Source organism: Manis javanica, chromosome 2, assembly GCF_040802235.1.
Source record: "Manis javanica isolate MJ-LG chromosome 2, MJ_LKY, whole genome shotgun sequence".
Taxonomy (NCBI): Eukaryota; Metazoa; Chordata; class Mammalia; order Pholidota; family Manidae; genus Manis; species Manis javanica.
The window spans coordinates 102,494,372-102,517,728 of NC_133157.1; the positions used below are offsets into that span (position 1 = coordinate 102,494,372).

General features: G+C 40.5%; 1 protein-coding gene across 23 annotated transcripts in view; it reads right to left on the reverse strand.

Annotated features, from left to right (window-relative positions):
- Positions 1-23,357, reverse strand: part of SVIL (supervillin) — a 235,847-nt gene that overhangs the window by 62,576 nt on the left and 149,914 nt on the right. For 13 of the 23 annotated variants that reach the window (XM_073228993.1, XM_073229000.1, XM_073228994.1 and 10 more), the window contains 9 exons: positions 22,221-22,278; positions 21,957-22,108; positions 19,052-19,703; positions 6,075-6,155; positions 2,971-3,867; positions 2,438-2,608; positions 1,720-1,754; positions 1,087-1,148; positions 689-828 (listed from right to left, as the gene is read on the reverse strand). In XM_073228993.1, coding sequence (XP_073085094.1) covers positions 689-828; positions 1,087-1,148; positions 1,720-1,754; positions 2,438-2,608; positions 2,971-3,867; positions 6,075-6,155; positions 19,052-19,703; positions 21,957-22,108; positions 22,221-22,278 — 2,248 coding nt within the window. The remainder of the gene's footprint in view (positions 1-688; positions 829-1,086; positions 1,149-1,719; positions 1,755-2,437; positions 2,609-2,970; positions 3,868-6,074; positions 6,156-19,051; positions 19,704-21,956; positions 22,109-22,220; positions 22,279-23,357) is intronic. The other 10 variants (XM_073229008.1, XM_073229009.1, XM_073229011.1 and 7 more) reach the window with 6 other exon arrangements.

Genomic DNA, 23,357 nt, shown 5'->3' on the forward strand with positions numbered 1-23,357 from the left:
GAGGGGCAGGTGGATGGGGGTGTGTGTGTGTGTGTCCAGGGCAAGCATGAAAAAACTGTTAAAAAACAAATAAAAAATTTTTACTTGACTGAAGCAATTATCTCTGAATGAATGAATGTGGAAAATTCACTCTGACTATATTAGAACACACTGCTCAAAGCCCACTTCCCAGAGTTTGGAAAGTTATTGAACTTCTAATTAAATTTTTAAAATTTTTGGTGGTTATTTAAAAACAAAAAGAACCCCTATCTTTTCGAGATATGTGCCAAGATATATATGGATGAAATGACATCTGGGATTTGTCTGAAAATATGCAGGAGGAAAGGGACAGGGGGTGGGGACAGAGGCAGAGCAATACTGGCCAAGGGCTGATGGTTGTTGAAACTGGGCGATGAGGATGTGGGGGTCCGTGACATCAATCTGTCTACACTTACGTTTTACATTTTCCAGTGTAAAGGAGATATTTTTAAGAAGTTAAATAAAATTCCTCTCCATGTTCTTCTAGGAGATACAATAGGTAATACATTCCATTACAAAGTCTCGAGAAATGGCAGTAAGGAAAATCCATAACACCAGCTTCCTGTGGCTTCTAACTAAACCACTGCCTGATTGCCTCACTTTGACTTCTTTTTTTTTTTTTTAAAGAAGATATCACAGCAAAGGCCAAGAGGTCACCAGGGAGACTTACGTGGCTGCGATGACCACTTCCTCAGTGGTAACCGGCTGGGTGTGGGATCTGTCCTGCAGACGCCGCAGCCTCTGCTCTACGGCCGCATTTCTTGAGCGTCGCTTTGGAACGTTTTTCTCATCAAATGATTTTTCCATTTCCTAAGATCAGAAACATTATGGAATCCTTACACGTTCGAGGAAAGGAAGTTGGGGCAGCAGCATGTCTCACTCGTTTGCCTTATAGGACCGACAGGAGGGAACGCCCCTGAGAGGCACCGATCATCAGACACGGACAGTCCTGCTGTGTCAGGTGGGTCAGAGTGAGGCGGCCGCAGGGCCTGGCGCATGAACAGGCTGGAGCAGCGGGAGTCCCCGGGGGGGGTGGCGGGGTCTCCTCAAGCACTTAGCACACCTTACCCTGAAAAGCAGCCTCTTGGCAGCAACGCTCAGCTTGGCTCGTTCATCTACCTTTTCTTCATCTGTAGAAAGTCACAAAATAAAAACTGAACATCATTAGAAAATGTAGGTAAAGTCTCTACAAAGTTTCCCAAGGCTGACCTGAAAATCTTTTAACTGTAATAACAGATGTACTAAAAAATTATAATTGCCAATATGTTCTCCTTGGGGGCAACTCATTCTTCTGCTCTGTGAAAAGGTGCAAATTTCCATTGCAATTAACCAAACACAACTAGGTCTGGACAGTAATTTTCTACCATAATATTCAAATAGTTGATATTTAAGAATAGATCTTATGGGAGGAATTTCTCCTCTCTGTCCTTAAATGGGGACAAGAAAGTAACAGGGAAAACCTGCTTCTTTGGTTCAAGTCAGTTGTTTTAACATTCACTCCACTGTTCCCTGTCAAAAATAAGGGAAAACTAATCTGAAAATCTCAGCTAGGTTTCATTATATCCATAGGAAGAAAACATGCACACAAGAAACTGGTATGCTTCACAATTGCAACTTCTCGTAAAGAAAAAAAAAATCTTTTAAAATCTGATCCAGGTAAGATCAGGAAGAGGAAGAAGAAAAAAGAGAATAGATACTTGCCCTCAGCAGTTGGCACTTCTGAATTTGAAGTGGACCTAGGAGAGACATTAGCAAATAATAACAGATTAGAGAGGGGGAATTGAAGGTACAAATAAAGCATCACATTAAAAGTAAAAAGAAAAATTCAGTGAAATTCTCCTAAAGAGTATCATCCTGCCAGCAAGTCTAGCTGTGAATATACACGTACAGTTGTTAACGGACACTATGGAGTGTGTTACACATAACCCAGCCAAGTGCACATCTTGTGGAAACAAAAGTGATTGAGTATGACTTATGATACATGACTGGTAATTTTTTTAGACAAACCTTATCGTTTCTATGCATATGAATGATAAGGTAAAACAGATACAACACGTAGGCAGCCATTTATAAAATGAATATAAAATCCCTTATTTTTTTCACTATAAAATTTTGTGGTGAATAGTCTATTTGGATTCTAATTGAACAAGGGCATAAAAATTAGAAAACATTAGAAGAAAAATAATGTTGCTTATTTCTTACCACTGAATGCAATTTAAAACTGTACATCATGATACTGTTGTCATGGTTAACATTCTTTAAAAATACAAGTCACATAAATATCCTTTATAGATTATATGGAAGAATTATGGAATCACCACATCCCATTTAAAAGGCATTAGGTCATCTCCATGTTAAAAATCCTGTATGTTTTTCTTTTGCGTTCCTACACTATGGAACTACACATACACATGCCTACCTATCTGATTCCTTTCGTTCTGCTGAGGTAATGGGCTGAGTTCTAAATCTCTCAGAAGTTTTTCTACTTTCACCAGGAGAAAAATAGCGTCTTGGTTTCCGGGTCCCTCTCTCCTGTTCCACATTGGTAGGCAAGCCTATGCCTTCGGTTGACCTTTCAACCCGTGATTGGCTTTTAGAATCATTGGGAGAAGAGTGTACAGAAGGGTAACAGGGAGACAGAGAAAGAGGGAATAAAGCAAAGGTTTAAGCATCTCAGTGAGTCAAGGCAGACACCACCAGATCCCGCTGCATGCCTCTCCCATGCACGTAAACGAGGTGGAACATTACAGAAGATACCCAATACTCCAACTCCCCATTAGTAAGCAGAAGCAGAATGGTAGTTTTTGAGCCATTTCCTGAACAATCTGCCCTACACGCTTGTGAGCTAAGCTAATATAACTCAATGCAGGACACAACACAAGTTGAGAAGTGAATAATTCTGCCAAGGACGTGCAAGTGACACATCGGGAGGACTTTTGAAACATCACCTACAGTTCGGGTTTCTTGATAGCACTGGCAGATTCCAGAAACGCATTTCGCAGCTGGGCGACAGAGACCTTTGTGTCCAGCATGCCAACTTCCGAGTGGGGCCCTTCGGCTTTAGCAATCTGAGGCTCGGGCTCTTGCTTTGAAGCTGCATCCTTGTACTTTAGGGCCTGGAGCTGAGGTGGGCCCGTGTAGTCAGACAGGGACCGTGTGAGGACCTTGCGCCTCCTCACGGGTGCTTCCTTCTTGTGACCTGTCACCCTGGTATCTGGGGACCCAGGCTCATTCTGCACATGCACCACCATCTCTCTCCTGCCCATTTGCTCCATGGGCTGGTGCTGAGCCGGGGGTGGGGGTGGCAGGCTCTCTGCTTCCTTCTGAAGCTCTAAGGTGACTGTGCTAACTGCAGGCTTACCAAAGGCTTCATTTTCAGAGGGGTCTTTGCGACTTCTCGCAAGCCCGTGGTCCTCCAAAGCCAAAAGTGTTTCCCTGCTTTTCTCGAGAGCTTCGGCCAAGAGCACATCTTCTTCTGCTTTCGATTCACAAATATGGAGAACTGGGGTATCCCTTCTTTCACCTTGTAGAACCTTCAAGGTGGGAGGCTTTATGACATTCTGGGTGGCTAATTCCACCCAGCTGCACTCAGATACATTTTCTGAGATATCTGAGGGCACCAGCTTGGCGGTGTGAATGGGATCTACTTGTTGGACATAGCCACGGATTGGTTGTCGTGCAGAGCTGGCTGCCTTGCTCAGGACCCTATCGAAGGCTGTTTTTTCTGATGGAAAGGATATGTAACGGTCTGGCCCTGGCTGCTGTCTCCTCTGCGTAAAGGACTCTGAGGCCAGTTCAGGACTGTTGCGAGCACTCTCCTCTTTCACCAATTTTTCTCTAACTTTAACTCTTCAAGAAAGAAAAAGGATTTTTAAGTTGCAAAGTATGGTAACTGCTGAATGGGAAGAAAGCATAAGCAGATCATCTATTACTAGTGAATGGAAATCAACCCAGAGAGAGAACAACTTGTGAAAAAGCATTTTTGGAGGTGAATGTCAGAAGCCCACCACTTGCCAGATGACCGATTTTGAGTTGTTCCCACATGTGTGTACGTATGTCCCTGGGGTGTGAAAGTAGCTCTACTGCTGTAAAGCTAAGAGAGGTCAGGCTCTCCTGAGAGAGGATGATGCCTTCTGACTAAATGAGTACCCAGAAGCCACAGAAAAACTCATTAATGTACACGCCCCCACCCAGTACAGATGAGAGCACACTGGGCTGGTGCTATGAGTCAGGAAGCTTTCATGTACAGGCCTTATATATGGACCGTGGAGGTAGTTTCCAGGTATACAGATACCTCCTGACCAAATGTAATTTCATTGTCTCCTGGAAATGTAAAAGTATTCATGATTATTATTATTATTTTTTTACTGAATTAAAGATACAACAATACCTCTTTTCAAGCACTCAACTAAATATTCACAAGCTTCTCCATGCAGTGCATACTAAATTCATTCATTCATAAGACAAGCAACCAGTTTGGGTATCATTACTACTAGCAATTATAGCACCAAGAAGAATATTAGAGAAAAGATATTTGTTGAAAGAATGAATGAGCTGAGTATTTTTTTCCCTTCTGGAATTGCTATTAGGCCCTTAGTTAAAAACTAACCTTAAAAGAGATTGCTCTGGTTGTTTCTAGAACTATTTAAATATCTGAGAGCAAAACTGAGATCCATTTTAAAAGCTACAGACCTTTTTCTATCATTGCAGATGCGAAGTGGCCAAGAGCTCTAGCCATGGGATCCCAGGAGGCCTCTGTTCAAAGCCTGGCTCAGCCAGTTCTCACTGTGTGTTCTCCAGCAACTTATCTGCCCTCGGTTACTTTATGTTTTAAATGGATATAATCGTGACAAAGTGGCATGTGATGTTTGCAAAGCATATAGCTTAGTGCTTAGCAAAGAGTAAACATTTAATAGTGTTCACAAGTTCTTATTTTTACTTTTTGAAATACCATGTAGTGACAAAGGAGTACCCATTCAAGTGGTTTAAGAATGGATTACTGATTAAGGATAACCTTTAAAAAGTTAAAAAAAATGCTGTGGAGTGGGAAAAGTGATTTCTTGGGGGAATATTAACACCTTCATTAATTTAAGATTAGTCAGCAAAAATTACTGTTTATGATATATATTTTTGGAAGAGAGTATTTCCTGAAATAACAAATGCAACCTGCTAAATTTTATATAAACTACATGTTTTTCAGCATAAAATGCAGGATATCAATGTATATTTTATTAAGGAAAAACCGAAGTCCCACATAAAAGGCAGTTATCACAAACAATTTATTGGAAAAAAAGCATTCTGAGATGTCATTTTTCCCAGAGACTAGACAGTGTTGGAGGTTTTCATATTTACAAGCTTTGTTAGTCAAAAGAAGGCTGAAATGTGGTTTAAGTTCTCCTGTGGAATGTGTCCTTAATCAGAGACAATCTGAATGTTGTCCTCAGCTGGGAACAAAGTGACTGTTAGAAACTCAATAGATGGGTGCTTTGTCCTGTCAATGACTTACTCATTCTTGCTCCTTCTGCCTCCCTGCCCCCCGCCTTAAAAATGAAATGATAGGGGTTTTTGTCTGCTTTTAAAACGACATGCCCTAAATGCAACTGCTGAAAATTAAGGATTGGTTTGGAAATGGAGACAGGGAAGGAAAAAGGCTGGAGGTGCTGGGCGGAGGGGAGGTGTTGGCAAAAAGGGGGCGCTAGCTGGTTAGTCTGACTGCAGAGAAGAAAAACTCAAGAGATGCTGGTTACGGCCTCACTACTGCCCCCTCCTGGCAGCATGCGAGCTGGTGAAGGAGGAGAGAAGGCTTATTCAAAGATTTCAGAAAAGAAAAAAGGGAGAGCAAGGAAAAATACTATTAGCATTTGTAGGTGAAAACCAAATAGTTAGAGAGCAATTTCCAGAGGCCCATTTTTTAACACAATTTTCAAATGCATGGCCATTAGAAAGAGGACAAGAGGAGAGTTAGCATGGGATGACGCGTGGCACAGCATGGCAAGACAGCAGGTAAACAGGGGCACTCACTCAACGGAAGCCAAGAATTCCAGCTTAGGGTATACCTGGAAGGCCAGTTGATAAGTGAAGGTGTGTCCCCTTCGGAATCTTTCTGGAGAAACCACTCGTGTTTGGGTTTCCCTGTTCTATTATGTACAAAAAAATAAACCTTCAGATAACTTCTATTAAAATGTCAACATAAACACAAGTATAATTTTAAAACAAAAGGCTAATTTTTGTTAAGTAAAGAATAATCCTGGCTTTTCAAAGTGTATAAGAATGTTTTGCCATGGGGTTATATTCACATTATGCAATTTCCAGAACACCTGGCCCATTACTAGAATCAAGAGATAGAAATAAGTATGTCTAAAGCCAACAAATAAAGGGTTTTTCAAATAATGTGAAAGTGTTATGAGTCGGTTACAGTCACACTCTCTCCACACAATTTTCTTGTAAAAAGTTGAATTAAAAATATAAAGCAGTTTATCATCTGTAACTTTTGTTAAGATACATTGGTAAATAGCCAAATATAAAGTTTGTGTCCATGCAAAACAATACCCATCATATCAATGGAATAAATAAATCAACAAGGCCATACCTTTAATTGCTATTAGGCATTTTCCTTTTATATTTACCACTGAATATGCAGCCAACATAACAATTACCAATACTAATTAAGATTCATTTGATAAATGTTTATTGAGTCCCTACTATGTGCAAGGCCCTGAGCTAGGCTCTGAGAAGTTAACAAAGGTGAAATCAGCCACCTTCCCAGCGATTAAAACCTTATACTGTAGTAGGCAAGATAATATATGATTTCCACATTCATTCCTCAATGTACAAGCAAGTGTAATGCAAGGTTGAGTGTGATATACTAACTATGACAGGCTGAAGATATTTTTAGAGAAAAATCATAGATAAAGAAAACTTAGTAGTAACTAAGTAACACAAGACACAGGAAGAAAATTCAAACTACTAATCTGTATCCTCTTATAATATAGAAAGAAAAAATGGAAATATGATACGCTAGTTAAAATGTTTACTAGCTCAAAACATTACCAATCTATTTGATGGAAACATGTCTTAGCTACAAGCAATTTCCAAAAGAATAGAATGATAATTATAACAAAATTCTCTTGATTTTTAAAAATCATTTTAGTTTGAGTTCTGGTTCAAGCTGACAGGCAAGAACCTGTCCGCTACCACTATCTTGCATTTTGCTGTAATGATTCAAATCTGTCATATTCTTTGTATCTCTAGTAACATTCCTCTGTTTTTCTACCAAATCTATCACCCCACCTCCCTACCCTGAGTATTATAACAATTTAGCCTGTAACAAATAAAAAATTCAGATGCAAGGAATGTCATTTTATTTCCAACTTATTGGTCTAATTTCTCAACAGGTATTTAAACATAGGAATAGTTTAGCTTTCCCCTGCAGCTAAGAAAGGAAACAATCAATGTAGCACAGGATATAGCAGAGGGAGAAGGATCAACAGATCCTGGGTTTTGAAAAACTTCAAGTTAATCTAACTAATATGCCTACCTCACAGGGTTATTTTAAGGCTCAAATGCTTTTTGTGAGAGAGGGCTCTGTAAACTGTGAAGTGCTGTACAACTTGCTGAACATGTCCTTCATTGATAAGACTAGAACTTGGTCAGCATCATAAAAAATTTTAAGGGGCTTATTTCAGCGTATGTTGAGGCAGCATTTATAAAATGAAAATCATACATAGATAATAGGAGACTTTGCTGGGTTCCATTTATTCACTACAATGTAGATAGGGAACTAGTCGAAAAGCCAAGTTACCTACCACCATGGCAGTGAACATGCAAACATTGACATTTCATATATAAAAAATACAAAGGTAATGAGAAATAAATCAATGTGAAGGCATCATGCCAACCCCTTCAAAATGGTCTCCTCCCCTCTCCATCCTTCTTTACAGGTAACAGAGAATTGCACATTTATGACTTACTGTTTTTACATTTTAAAGAGATGATACCTATAAAGTCCTAATTTGGAAGTTGTGGAATGTGAGCCCAGCCTCCCCAGGAGGGCTGAGTTTTGTCTTAAGTAGATTTAAAGCCAGAGTGACACAGAACAGTATTTCACAAAGTATGGCTTTCAGTATCCTGAGGTTGGCTTAGTCACTCACTTGGGTGAGGTTTTCTGTCGTCAAACCTGGAAAATAAAGGGGGGGATGTCGGGGAACACCTAAATTTAACTAAACACTTGCTGTGTCCATGGCTGTCTTGGGCCCTTCACATCCACTGTACCACAGAACATGGGCCCCTGGTCTCACCCGCCTCCCAGCAGTGTTTGAAATGCCCTTTGCCTGCCTCCTGTCCCACTCAGCAGCCTCCTTTATTGATTCCGCTTCATCTCCTCTAAAGCTTGGGGCGCCTCCCCCATCAACAAAGCCTGAATGATCTTGTCCAGATTTCACTTCCCTACTGACAATTTTCTGATTAATCTCCACCCTGATCTCCCCCTACCACATAGTCTCTTGGATTCAACTGGCAACTTGACAATTCCATTTGGGTATCTAACGGACATCCTGCCTTTTGATTTCCCTCCAAACTCAACTTGCATTGGAGTCTGCCTTACTTCAGCAAATAGCAACTCTTTGCTTCAAGTTTTCCTGGCCAAAGAATTGGGACTCACCTCTGACACCTGTTTTTCTATACCTCACATCTAAGTCATCAGCAAATTCCACAGTGACCTTCGAAACCTAATGTCTCTTCACTACCTCTGCTGTATTTTCCTAACTCAGACTACCACCATCTCTCACCTAGATCACTCAGATGACCTTCTCGTTATCACCCGTTTTCTTCTTGCCCACCTATAGTCTATTTTCAGCTTAGCAGCCAGAGTGATTTTAAAATGTAAGGCAGATTGACCATGCATCTTTTTGGAACCCTTGTATGTCTCCACATGTTGCTTAGAGCAAAACCCAAGACTCTCGTGAGGGGCTACGGGCTCTCCCTGACCAGCCCACCCTTCCCCCACCCACCTCACTGACCTCTTCCTTGTCCCCTTTCCCGCCACGCCCCTGCCTCACTGGTGACAGGCCTCCTCAACGCCCCACAAATGTTCCACTCAGGACTCTGCAGATGCTAGTCAACCTGGGCCACTCCATTAGGTCTCTGCTGAACTGTTTGCTCATCAGAGTTAAGAGTTACCACTTCCTAACCACTTTATCTCAAAGCAACCTCCAATTTCTTCTCCATGTTGATGGAATTACTCAAATTTTCTTCACAGCACTTACTTTACCTGTCACGTTACCTGTTTGTTTATTGTTTCTCTCTCTTCACGAGGACACATTAGTGTCTCAAGAGAAGAGACTCAGCATAGCACTCAGAACAGTGTGTGGAAAATAGCCAGTCTCAAATATTTGTGGAACGGAAAAATTGTTGAATGATAATCCCCACTAAAACTCTCAGGTATTCTTACATTCATTTTATAGATGAAGAAAGGACGCTACAAAAAAGACATATTAACTCCCCAAGATTACAGCTGGTAAATGAAAGGATGGGGTTTGAACCCAGTGCTGGGGGATCCCCAAGCCTACATCTCCTCCTCCAGTTTTCTGGGAAATGAATGCGTAATGGGTGTAGCTAGGATGTCCGCGTTGGGTTCTCTGGGCCTGTTCCATCTCCAGCAGAGTCACCCAGTTGCCTGTCAATCCTGAAAAACCCAGCCACCCTCTGCCTCTGTTTCCCCAAATGTACAACATGAAATCAAAGGAGCCCAGCGATGAAGCACTATTTGGCTCCAAGGGCACCACTACTGAGGTGGGGGTGGGGGGTGGAGCCTGGGCTTGGCGAGGTGGGGGACACCCTGTCTCCTTCCCCCATCAAAGAAATCTGTAACAGAAGGTAAACCGCAGAGTCAGTCATTTGGAAATGAGAAAGTTCGTGGGAGGAATCAGCTGAGACCGGAGATACTGGGTGTTATGTGGGAAGAATTATAAATACTCTGGAGACCAAGGGAATATTTCAGTTGGGCTGATCGCTTGGCTGCCTCTGTGTCTCTCACACAAAAATGATAATGTGACATGATACTTCATTCATGAAACCTAATTCCTACTTTCATGGGGCGCTTTGCAGCATCAACTCACAAGAGCCAAATATCAGCTGTTCATCAATAAATATTCAAGTGTGGGTGTAACACGTGTGCAACACCTGCATCAGGAAAAATAATTTGAGCATGCAAACCTGACTTGTGTGCTGTGTTCACTAGGAAACCTGAAATTAAACATCAACTCTGTATAAACTACCTTGTAAATGTAAATCCAACCCCTTACCGTGGATTTCTTTTTTGACAATATCATAAAGAATCAACATTAATGTTCCTACTGGGATTTAAAAAAATAATTTCATCTCATTCTTATATAAATTCTTTGGAATTGATAAGAACAAAATACTCAAGGAATAGGATTTTATTTATTTATGTATATAAAATTCCAGTGCAGAAAACAGATTATTGATTGGCAGGACCTGGTGGCCAAGGGAGGGGTTGACCATAAAGACACACCAAGAAATTTTTTGGGCTGATGGTTTATACTTTGACTGTACTGATATTATACTTCATATATTTGTCAAAACTCACAGTGTCACCAAATAGGGTAAATTCTGTATGTAAATTATACCTCAACAAAAATACCTTAAAAACTTAAGCCTTCTAAAAACTGTAGTTCAGCCTGCCTTCATAACTGATCTAGACAGAAGTCACAGTCAAGAGATTTACTTTGACAAAGATGTTTAGTGCAATTAATAGCAGTTTTAAATTCAAGTATCTTTTTTTCTTCCTTTAAAAGCAAAAAACCAAAATAACGAAAATAAAAATAAAATGTAGACCACACACTGTCAACTCCACAAAATCTGGTTTGGATCTTTTAAATTTCTTTCTTTCAAGTTTCCTCCCGCAAAGCCCACAGAGACTGAGAAACCTGGGGAAAGAATAGAGAAGAGCCCAGAGCAGTTGCTCTGGTAGAGATGCCAAATTCCTCCTGATGAAAGCTGATTAAATGCACAGCTTGGCTCTCAAAAATGGTGAGTCAAGGTTCAGAACTGACTTGGCTAATTCACAGGCACCCCAAAACTACAGCACATGATGGACCTTTTGGACCATGTTTTCTACGAGTTCAGCCTGATGCCTGATGATACCAAGAGGTGGCTAAGGAATGCCCCAAATGCAGATCGAAAACATGTCATTTCCTTAAAGGGCAAAATTCTATGTCTGAGGCCCAGGGATCATTATTTTGGAGATGTAGTATAATACTAGGTGAGTTGTTAAAAATGTAACAAAAAAAGAGATCACAGCTGAATAGCTATAGTAACGTCTCGGGTTCTTCTCCATTTCTTTCTTTAAATCTTGCACGGATGCTGTATTTTATGTGATGTTCCTTAATGCTGTGCTTAACTATTTTTAATAATTAAGGCTTGGCTAAAAACTTAAGAGTGGGAAGGATGGGTTTTATACAACATCATGAAGTGAGAATATGATACAGTAAGGCTCCAACAGTTTAATTACATCCTGGCCAAAAGAGTCAAGAATCAGTCAGTATTTGTGGACAGAAGCCTAGTGGTGATAGAAACCTTTTCTATCTCCACAAGGGCAGTGCTTAGACATTTCCCAAAACTCACCAACCTGCATCCTGAAAATCTGTGCATTCTGGTGAAAATTATATCCCAGTTACAAAATATATCACAGTTGGATGACAGAGTGAGAGGACTGAGTACTGAAAAAGTAGAAACACAGTCCCTGGGGGCAAAAGCAGGATATACATAGGAGATAACCAATTTCTTCCAGTTCCCTCTGAGCTAACCTCAGTGCTGACTGCCTAAACGCTCTGAGTTCAGCCAAGAAAGGGCAATGGCAGGACGCATGTGCAGATGGACAAAATCGTCTGAGAAAAGTGTTACAGTCTGAGGAAGGTGCTGGAATGGGCCTCTCAGAGTGGATCAAGCTTCTGGTTCCCAGCTGGGTTTGGATTTCTATGTCTCCTGCTTGGATTCTAACTACTCCTCCTGGAACATTAATAACCCAGGGACTCCACTGCCTTGGTCAAGAGACTGAGCATCAGCTTTTCATGGGCCGGAGACTGAGCTCACCAGGCCATGAAAGCTGCTCACTTACCACAGTTCCTACTCACAGTTTAATAATATTTATAAGCGCAATGAGTCATGACCATATACCAGAATTCCAGCCTCAAAGTGGCAAGAGCCTTGAGCATAAACAAGTGCTACTTAAAGCGTGTCCTGATGAGTGGTGTCACCTGTCCATAATCAGGTAAAAGGCTTACAGTATGGAAACGAACATCATGAAGCCTGCTGTTTAGCTGAGCTGACATTTTCTTCCTATCATAACTTTTTTGACAAAGGAAACAACCCATGATTTATATTCAGGCATAAGTAAAATCCCTTATAGGCTGTGGGCTGATAAACGGTTTACAGACTGGCTATTTCAAGTAGCACTGCTATAGTTTGGTGAGACTTTAACAAAACAGCAGTTGATTCATTCAAAAGTGATTGACTGAGCCACGGGTATAAGCTGGATGCAGGATGGTAGCCAAGAAGGAGGTATGAAAACGACTAGTACAAACTAAGTACCCTTCCCATAGGCTTCTATAAAGTAATGTCATCCTTGAGGTCATCCTTACCAATCTTACAATTGGCATAATGCCAAATTCAGTGCCATGTTTGGGGGAATCCTGACAAAATTGCTAAAAGCCTTCTCTGCATATGTTAGCCTTATTAGAGGGTGTGGGCATTTGAGTGTCCTTCATCCTAAGACATGAGGTGCAGGTGAAACACCTTATTTGGTCCATAACCTCTTTCTCCTCCTTTCCCGTTTGGTAGAATCATCATCAACCTGAAGCCAGACTAATACCATTAGGGTTCCCTATGCCAAGTCAAGCTTCTGCTTTATAACTCTGCTAGGAAAATGGCAACCTAATAGTGAGAAGAACAGATGGTCTTGAGAATGCATAAGAGACTTCACAAATGATTCTAATTTCTATGAAGACAGGGAGAAGTTTGGAAAGATCAAGAAAGCAGGGCAGATGGGAAGGTAGGATTCTCTGGAAACAGTCTCATTTATCAACAGCTCCGTTAGTATGAGACACGCAGATGTAGTCTGACCTCTGCAGAACATGGGCGGGCCAGGCCCGCGTGCACTTGGCAGCTCATTTTCATTAGTGCACCCCAAGATCGGATGAGCCATTTTGGCGGTCACACAAAGAACCTGCTGTCAACTGAAACTCCTGGGTCTGTTTCCCATGAACTGCTGTTAAATCAGGTTTCCCCATTCCTGATCTGTAACTGACTTTTTTCCCCTAAATACAGAACTCTATTAAATGTTACCTTGTTAGCTTCCAGTCGTTGTGGGGCATGTGCTCTCTAGCTTCCATGTTCCTGATCTCTCTGCCTGCCTCCCTCTCTCTCCATCCTACCCCATCCCTCCCTCTCCCTTCTCTATCCCCAAATTTATTCATAATCCCTTTTCCGGAAATTTGATCATCCTTATCATCTTTATCTTCCAGGTTATCTAATGAAATTCCAAATAGGACAAAAGTAACCACAAACTTGGAACCGGAGAGCTCGTTACCTCATCCTGACAACTACAACCACCGCATCAGTGGCCTCCCTGATGGGAATCAATGCTCTTTCAGGTCAGCCCTCCACACTTCTCCAGAGACATCTTTCTAAAAAACCTAGGTAACTATCCATGCTTTAAAATCCTTCAAGCACTCAAAGTGGTCCACAAGGCAAAGGCCAAATGCCTTGTGTGTCACCCGAGATGCCCCATGACTGGTCCCCGCGTGGCTCTCAGCCTCATCCCATCTTCCTCCTCCTCGGTCTGCATAGGATTCTGGGCCTGGAGCAGCCTCTGCACAGCTGGCGACTCACCACATCCTTATGACTTGGTCCGACTATGGACACCCCTCGAAGGGAAAGGAATTCGTGCCCCATCTAGGTATTCCCACGGCATCCAGCCTGGGTCTCTAGAAGCTTATTTACACCACTGTGTTGTGGTTATTCTCCCCACTATTTTTTTTAATGATATGCCCAGCTAGGAGAACAGTGCCCAGCACAGAGAAACCTCAATATAATTTTCTTTAATGATTAGCTAAAATACCTGAGAGCTGAAATTAACCCATAAATCAAAATATGTATGAAGTACAGACAGAGAGGTGGATGCCTAGAGTTTGAATCCTCCTAGATTATAAATGGTCATTTTGTTTATGAAGGCAAGGCTTTTAAATACCTTATGTATATCCATATAATCTGTGTCTTTAACATCCCTGGACTTCTTTCCTAAACATCTTTAACCTTCAAAGGGCAAAGACAACAAAGTCTCTTTTCCACTATGACAGAAAATAGAATTGACAGAAATAACAACAGCAGGTGTGATGGAGAGATCTGATGGGTTCAGAGAACCCAGGTGAACTGACGGGTGATGGGTAGCCAGACTCAGTTTTGTCAAAACGGCTATACAGTCTTAATCCAGCTACTTGGGTTCTTTAATCTTTACTTTTTTCATGTATTAAATAGATTTTAAACTATTTATTTCTATGTTTCTAATAATTTTAAATTCTTTAACATTGACTATTTTGTGAGGCCTTGGGGTGAGCCAGCTCACTGTGGGACAGGAGTCACCTCCCCTGGGACAGGACTTTAGCACTGCGAGGGATGACAGAACCTTGGGATGGTAACCTCGGGTTCACAGAACTGTTTTATGATGTGGCGGCTGACTGGCAGAGAGTTGTATTACCAGGAAATAAGAACACAGCCTAAGCTGTCACAGAGGATGAGAGTTGCTCTTGGTTTGTACCCAAGTATGTAACTATATGCTCTAACTCCCTACGACCCCGACAGTCAACAGACTTAAAAACAATTTAAAAACAGACTAGAAAGTGTTTCCTGCTACTGAAGTGAAGTCAAATCCAGCAGAGTAAAATCAGTTCCACCTTGGGGGTATCCAGCTCTAATTATACAACAGCTTCTAATTATAAAACATTATTCACCTTAAGAATGGTTAGTAACTTCAGCTTCTCATTAAAATTAACAGTTTATTTGCTTAAAGTTGCTTGTTTGGAAAAACTGCTAATGGTTGCTTTGTAGATACACAATAGGCATATGAAAGCACATTGTGTGTACCTATCAGCAACATTTTGCATTTTAAAATCTGGCAGACATTTGAATTTTTAGGACTACTAGTGAGTATTTTGGCTGACATATTCATACTTAATTTAATGGATAGACATTGAAACTTGCCAGTTAGAACAGAATAACATGGAAAAAAAAAAAGGAATGAATGAACCATGTACAATAGCCAAAAGCTAGTAGAGCAGGGTGGGAACAAACGTTTGGAGGTACAGCTGGAAATGGTTCTACTACTCCAATTCTAGAACACCTGTGAGGAGAACAAAGAGGTCTCTTCTTTAGAGAGAAGGTCCTCAGAGATCTACGTTTTCCACAACATTCTGCCCTGACAAGGGGTGTTAGGGATCTTCCTGCCATCAGAGACAGGATCTAGGACAGGAATGCTGACGGTCAAAGCCAGCTATGTACCTCCACATCGTTCTACCGGAGACACTTCCATCAATGCAGGCCACCAAGCAATTAACTAAAATTTAGATCTTGATGCTCTGGAGAGGTTTTAGATGCAAACCTCTCACTGGGAGATGAGCAAATGCAGCCAGAAATAAACCGTGAGAGCATAGCATAAGCCCACGTCCTTCTTAACTGGCTGAGTCTGTGTTCATGGTATTGCCCTGGTCTATCTTCCTGAGCCAATCCACAGCCCTTTGGTGTCACGGGAAGCCCTCTCCAAACCGTGTTACCAGTGGAAGCTCTCCCCCAGCCAAATTTCAGCTTCTACTCTGTATGCTTTTCTAGAGTGGATCACCACTAGGAGGTAATATGTAATCAATCCTCCTCTTTGCCAGCTGCAGTTTCCTGAGAATAGGGAGGGAGTCACAGCTGACACTCAGGCAAACAGCTGTGGGAAGCCAGGGAGTGAGTTTCCCTACTCACAGAAGTAACAAGTATGGTGCATTTTCTTTCTTTCTTTTTTTTTTTTGAAAATAAGAGATACACAAAGTGCCAATTCAAAAAGAACTTTGAATTCAGGATTTCTAGTAGTAGTAGGAGCTTGGAGTTTTAAAAAGTTGAATAACCTATACCCCTTTGAATTTTATACTAAAACTTAGTGGCATAATTAGTAAAGAATGGTTCGTATCAGTAACAGTACCTCTCCAGAAAACATAATTTCTGAAGTTCTATGTTTATGGGTCTTGGAAGGATTGGGGAAGACAGGATTCATGGAGAGACAATGTGTTCACCTGAGTTCCCAGGCTACTGACAGGATTCCTGCGCTAAAAGACTTTCTAACACACATACCTGTTCTTCTTTATCGTACAAACTTATCATTAAGTAATTCTAAAATAAATTTATTACTCAGCTAAATACTGCCCTAAAGGCTATTAATGAGCTTGTAAAGTTTAAGAGCAATATAATATGAGGGAGTATAAAAACTAATGACTGTTCTGTGTACACGTGCTAGTGCATATGAGAACATACAAAAACTGTGCCTTTGATATCTGACTCACATTTGGATTTTTAGGAAACCAGAGGTAGCCTTTTGATGATTTATTCATGAGAGATATATTCATATGTAATTAATGAAACAAAAACAGTCACTTGCTAGTGGGCACAAAATAAAATGATGAAATGGGAATGAGTTAATTCAGAGATTAATAGCCAAACCACCTGGCAGAGCAAGGTGATAACATGGTATAATATAGCAGTGAGAAAATCCATTTCAATGAGACAACAAATCCACAAATACATGTGGTATTGTTTTGGTACTTGTGGATACTATTTTTGTCACTCCTGAAGCTTCCTAAGCTTTTTTGTTACTTATTGCCCTACTGGATGACATTTCATTGTTACTTATAGTTATTAGGTCACTGAGGTTTCTCTATTTACTGTTTTAGTTCACAAAGAATTTTGTCTTTTTACCTCCCTAAATGGAGATTAGACAACAGTGATTTTCTGATTCCTGAATTTCCTGGCTTCAGAGAAAGGACAATCTAAGCAGAATGTTAATCCACTTTAAATCCATCTTTACAAGCCTAATAACCTAATATTAAAAAAAAAAATCAACATTTATTTTGTAATGTTACATGTCACATAGTATGTTCCTTCCTTCTTTATGTAAATGTATCTCAGATATTTTCCTAATGTATATGAAATGATTTGTACTTCTCTGCCTATAAACCATAGAATTGTACACCTTGAAGGACTTTACAAAATAAAGCACGTGCCTTCTCAAGAACTCCTTTATAATTTTTAATTATTTTAAGGCTCTTTTGTGAAAGTCAAGTATTGAGAGACTAAAGCTTATGAAACTGCTAGATAATATGCCTCTTCAAATAACCTAAAAAGAAATGGTTCTTAACCTTTTTTTTAATAATAAGATTTTAACTCCCATGAAACAATTAAGTATCCTATCTTTTTACCTGGAACACTCAGTTTTAGTTATTATTACATCTAAATCAAAATCTCACTGAGAACCAATTATATGTGACCTAGGTGGCTAGCCTTAGATGTCATGATTACTTAAATAGTTGTCATAATATGGCAATCAGAAATTAGATTCCTCATGTTTTTAAACCCAAATAATTACTCCAATTTTCTTTCTAAACTGCAATGTTAGGTTTCTTTGTCCTGCTCACAAAGCACATGAAGAAATTTGCTTGAACAGAGTAGCTAAGCCAAGAACACTGTTTCTACTATGAAATGCAAAGTTCCCAAACAACACACCTCATTTCAAAAAATGAGACAACAGACCACAGTTCCTAAATTTAAAGTAGTTAAGTCCAAAGGCTGAGCAAAGGCCCTCAAAATACAATCTCGGGATCTATAGTATTTGATTCTCCTAGAAGTGAACATCTCTAAATATTTCAACATGGATGATAAGTAGCTAGTGACACATCACTGGCTCAGTAAACTTAAATAAGTGATCTATTTTTCATGTATGCCACTTAAAGACACTCACATTTACTGCCCTGTCCCAATGTGAAATAGTATTTTCCAAGCATCTTTTTTTTTCCAGAATAAATTTGCTTGACCTTAGGTTCTCACCGTTCATCTGTGAGGCTAATGCTTGTTTGAACTGAAAAACATGATTAGGAGTCTGCCTAGATAAATACTTGAAACCTTAAAGTAAGATGTGTAAGTAAGTAGCATTTTAAATAGTCATCCTACTTATAAAATTTAAATTTAGGAACTTAAATTTAGGAATTTAAGCGTAACTTAAATTTAGGAGTTTAAACTTCATTTAAAGTTGGAAATGTAAACTTCATTTAAGTTTGGAGATTTAAATTTAGAAACACACATTCTCTCTGGCATTTTACTTTCTGGTTTTATACCTTTTCTGTTTTTCCCCTATGGGAACTGTTCCTGTCGTGACGGATCCTGTTCACACACTGATTTCTTTTAGAGGCTGATCTTTTTAATGAGGTGTTCTTACATGCACAACTGTTTTCTTAGCTGTGCTTATATACTACATGTCACAGTTATAGTCGGTGGATTTTGCAGTCATTTCATACCCTAAACTGAGACCCTCCATGAGGTAGTGGTGGTGGTCCCACTGCTGCATGACTTTTAAATGATATCAACAAAAGAAATCACACTTGAGTATGATTACAGGAAAACAAAGAAAAAGACAATTGTTGAAGGCAGGTGAGGAACACAGTGAGCAGAGTTCTGAAGGCCTCCATGAAGGTGTCCCTATGACACTTGTTCAATATATTATTTTCAAAAAGAATGTACAACAAAAAAAATTCAAGTTTCCTGCTTCGGTGAACCTGTTTTGATGTTGTGGAAATTTTAAAAATCACACAGCACATTATTTCTGCAGTGAGCCCAGAGGTCCCCAGAATGCCAGGAATATGCAGACTTGGACCCACAAGTTCAAAGGGCAGATCCAGCGATGCCCTGTGCTAATGCATGTCAGGATGCTTACCTGGACCGTACCTCCTGGGGGCAGGCCGGGTCGCAGGCTGAGTGGCTCGGGGAGGGCGGCAGCCGAGGCGAGGAGAGGGGCACACCATGCAGGTGCTTTGGGGACCTTGGCACTTCGCTGAAGGCGCAGTCCCGCCTGGAGAATGGGAAGGATGAGGAACTTTCCACCTCGGGGGGCAGGTCATGGGCCTGCTCAGTGGCACTCAGCTCTTGACCTCGACTTTGGTTTTCCACGTTGAGCAGCTCCTCTGTGTCGGACACCCCATCACTCCCGCGGAGGACATAGTCTTTGGGTTCAGCCGTGCAGGCCCTGGAGGAGGCAGAGCTCGCATCTCTGCTGGATCCCACCTGTCTATCACCTTTCCCTCCCCTTTCCTCAGCAGCATCAGGGGCCTTCCTGGGCTTGGTGTACCGAAAGAGAGATTCTGAGTCGGCTGCAGGATCCAGAGTTAGCCCGTATTTCTCGGCCAGCTGCCGTCTCCTCTCTGCCTTGTACCTTGCAATTCTTTCTGCTTTGGACTCAAGACCCTGGGGGTCCATGGCACCCGCGCCATAGGAAGAATCACCACGGACTGAGGTTTCTGGGCAGGGTTTAGGCCGTGCCTGCTTCTCTGACGAAGAGTCAGAAGTTTCTTCCTCTTCGTTTGATCTGCCTACAAGACGATCACACAGATCATACATACAGATTCCAAATACAGACTTACATACTATAATCAGTCTGTACACAGTTCACATGTGAGCGCCTGTGCTGTGTGTGAAGGGCCAATTCCTCACACAGGTGTATTGAGCTAAAACGGTTCACCTGGGATGCAGAAGTCGGAGATCTGCTGGGAAATACAGAAATGTTCGTTCTACAGCTGAGCCCAAAGCATGGCTAGGCTAAAGCTTGGCCCCTCCCTCGCAAAAGCACTTCAGTTCTTGCTCAGGCCTTATTTCCCTTTATTTATTCACTTTTTTTGTTTTTAAGTTTAGTATTTCATGTGTGAGGCCAGAGTTCAGACTCCTCTAGAAAAAATAACAGAGATTTGAGCTGCTGTAATTTGGTAAGCGGAGGATTGTGGCTTCACAGGAGCAGACAGTAGCCATAACAATTATGCGCTGAAACAAGATTCAAGGATTGTGGTGGGGTTTTCATTTTGTTTTTTATAGAAGTGGCTTTTACCAGTTACAGCACACATACTTGATGTAGAAAATGTCTACCAAGAAAACATAGGAAGGTAAAACCTAAATCACCAATAATCACTAGTGCATAATAATCAATAATAAATTGACACTTTGCCAAACATTTCTATATATTCCTTCTAGCCTTTTATAAAATCGATTTCTTTTTTTCTATGTAAAATAATCCTGATGTTTTATGTAATATTAATATTCTACATAAAACACTTTCTTATATTTGGAAACCTTATTTTGAAGACATCATTTTTTTAAGGCTTCTTATAATATTCTGACAGGCATTTCCATAATTAATTTAACCCTTCTCATATTCCTGGGCATTCAAGTTGTTTCTGGCTTTTAATCAGTCTGATAATCTGATTATTATCACTATAGATAGGCTGGTAAAAGCAGAATGGTTTTATCAAAAAGTATATCACTTCAAGACACTTGCCAGCCAGTCTAATTTCTATAAAGTCTGCATCAATTTATGCTTGAATTTGCAGTATATGCTCTTACAATGAGTATTAATTTTTAAAATTCCCTTTGATTACTAGAAAAAGAGAATACATGCATTTTTCCAAATTTTTATTAGCTATTTGTATTATCTTTTTCTTCTCTGGAATACCTGGTTATGCTTTTTGCTCTATAGTCTACTGATTCATAGTGTCATTTTTATTGGTTTGTGTAAACTTTCATAAGAATATGAGACCGTATCTTACTTATGGATATTTTTCAAACTTGCTCGTTTAATTTTTTGTGATGTCTATGAGTAAGATTTTCTTTGGAGTACAGTTGTTAATTCTTATGCAGTCAAGTCAATTGGTCTGGTCATTTGTGAGTTCTACAGCTGTTTCTGTTTTGAATATCCTTCTCCATTCAACTTGAATATTCACCTATGTTTTCACGGTTAATCATTTTCTAAAAATTAATCATGTGAATAATTTGATTATGTGATATTTTTGTGTTTATATAAAGTGAGGAGGGTTCTGTCCTCTCCTGCACCCCACCACATCCCATTTTCCCAATGCCATTAGTAAATAATTCTTCCTTTGCTCATTAACATTTGAAACTTTAAATTATCAAATAATATATAGATTTAACATTTTATACACATTAGGGTTTATTTCTGGCTGTAACCGTTGGTACTCTATCCTTGATTCTTCACGTATGTAACTTTAAAACCCTTAGTTCTCTAGTCTTCTGGCCATAGAAGATCAGAACTTTGAAGACAAGCAAAGGGATCACATCATGAAGTGAGATTAACATACAGGAGGGAACTAAGGCCCTGCATGGTCGTCCTCTCCCAAGATCAAGTTGCACATTTGGTGCCCCCAACAATGGCTGAGTAATCAGGGAAAACCCGTCATGTTTGACATATTGTTTAATATGAAGTAAATATGTGATATATTTCAAATTACATATATTAAAATAATTTAAATAGAATGTTGCTTAAACATGTAGAGTATGAACCTTAATCATTCAAGGCCCAGCTTGACTTTGAACGCTGGTCTGTGCATACGGGGATTCTGTTTAAGCATGTTCCATTCAGTCCTTCTACAAACACATTTTTACTGAGGATCTCTGTCTTATGTGTTGCAGTTTTTAATGAATACATGTATCTAATAATTACATCTACATAATTTACTTTTGTGGGCTACCTCATTTTCCAATACCAGTGATGAAAAAAGGCTAGGTGGGACATCTCACGCAGCCTGCTTGCCAACAGGCCACCAGGTGTGTGTGCTCACCGATGTGGGGGCTGGCAGGGTCCGAGGCTCGCATGTATCTGGGCGTGTCTTCCTCCAGCAGCCGATGAGTCACTAATCCGGGGCAGCTCTGCAAGAGGATGGGCTGTGTGTCCGTTTCAATTCCTTCTAAGCGCCTGGCAATTCTTTCTTTTCTGTGCAAGACACCAAAAAAGGTATTATGAGCAATGGAAATCAGCTCCTGGGGAAAACTGAGTACTGCTTGCCAAGCTCTTCTACTTCCTACTTACATACAATAAATCTTACCTTTTCATTTCTAAAAATTCTTTTCTCTTTGGTTCAAAGATTTTTCTTAATTCTGCAACTAAAATAAAACAAAAAAGAATAAAAATACTGTACTTAGTAGTCATGTGTTCATTTTATTTATTCATGTGACATGTATTTGTTGAACTTGTATTTCTGTTCTTGGTGCCCATGAAACTGTGATAGATGGAACTGATATGGTTCCTGTTTTCCTGGAGATTGTCTTCTGATGGGGGAGGCAGATGCCTAATGAGAAGTGTGTAAGCACACATGCATGCACACACATACATGACAGGTTGAACTAAGAAGTAAAACCAGAAGAGCGAGGGGTGGAGGTGATGCTGGGGTTCTTATTTGCAGAGTTGAAGAATGAATTTAGCAAACATTTAAGGTAGGAGAGCCAGGGAAAGGCTTTTACTGAGAGATACAGTGAGAGGACAGAGCTCCTGACTCACACCAGGAGGGGACAAGAGAGTCCATGGTGGTGTGCTGTCTAGGGGATTTATAGGAGGTTGAGAGACAAAGGGCTAGGGATGCAGACCCACCAAATGGTCCCCAAATGTTTATCTTTGAAGAGACACTAAGTTTCTTACAGTCTTCTGGATTATTTTGCAGCTTTAACACAAGAAATTTACTGCTCTGATTCTTTCCCAGAATAGCAGCTTCTTGGTTTGGGAGCACATCAATCAAGACCATCTGTCCCACCCCCAGGGTGGGCTGAGCCATTGTGTTTGCTAAAGAGTAAGTTAAGAATCTTACTTCTTAACTTCCTGGATGTTAAAATGTAGTCTCATCTTTAAGATAGAATCCTTCCTGCCTTTTACTACGTTGTTTACTGCTGGGCCTGCATGCTAAATTAGTTGCCCAGTTTGCAAATCACATCAGGTCTGAAGGAGGAAGAAGAGCACATAGGCCTGGGCCTTTTAGCATGCCAAAGTGAATCTCACACATGATTACAAATGATCAGCATAGTAAAAACATGGGCTACTTTCCTTTATCTGGGGAATATTAACTAATCTCACTGAAGAATGGCTCTAGAGCTTAATGTTTAACACGGAGTTTTGGTAGGGGGTTTCCTTGCATGTAGTTACACTGCTCTGACTGTAAATATCCTGTTTTGCTTTTTCTGGGGGCCCTCGC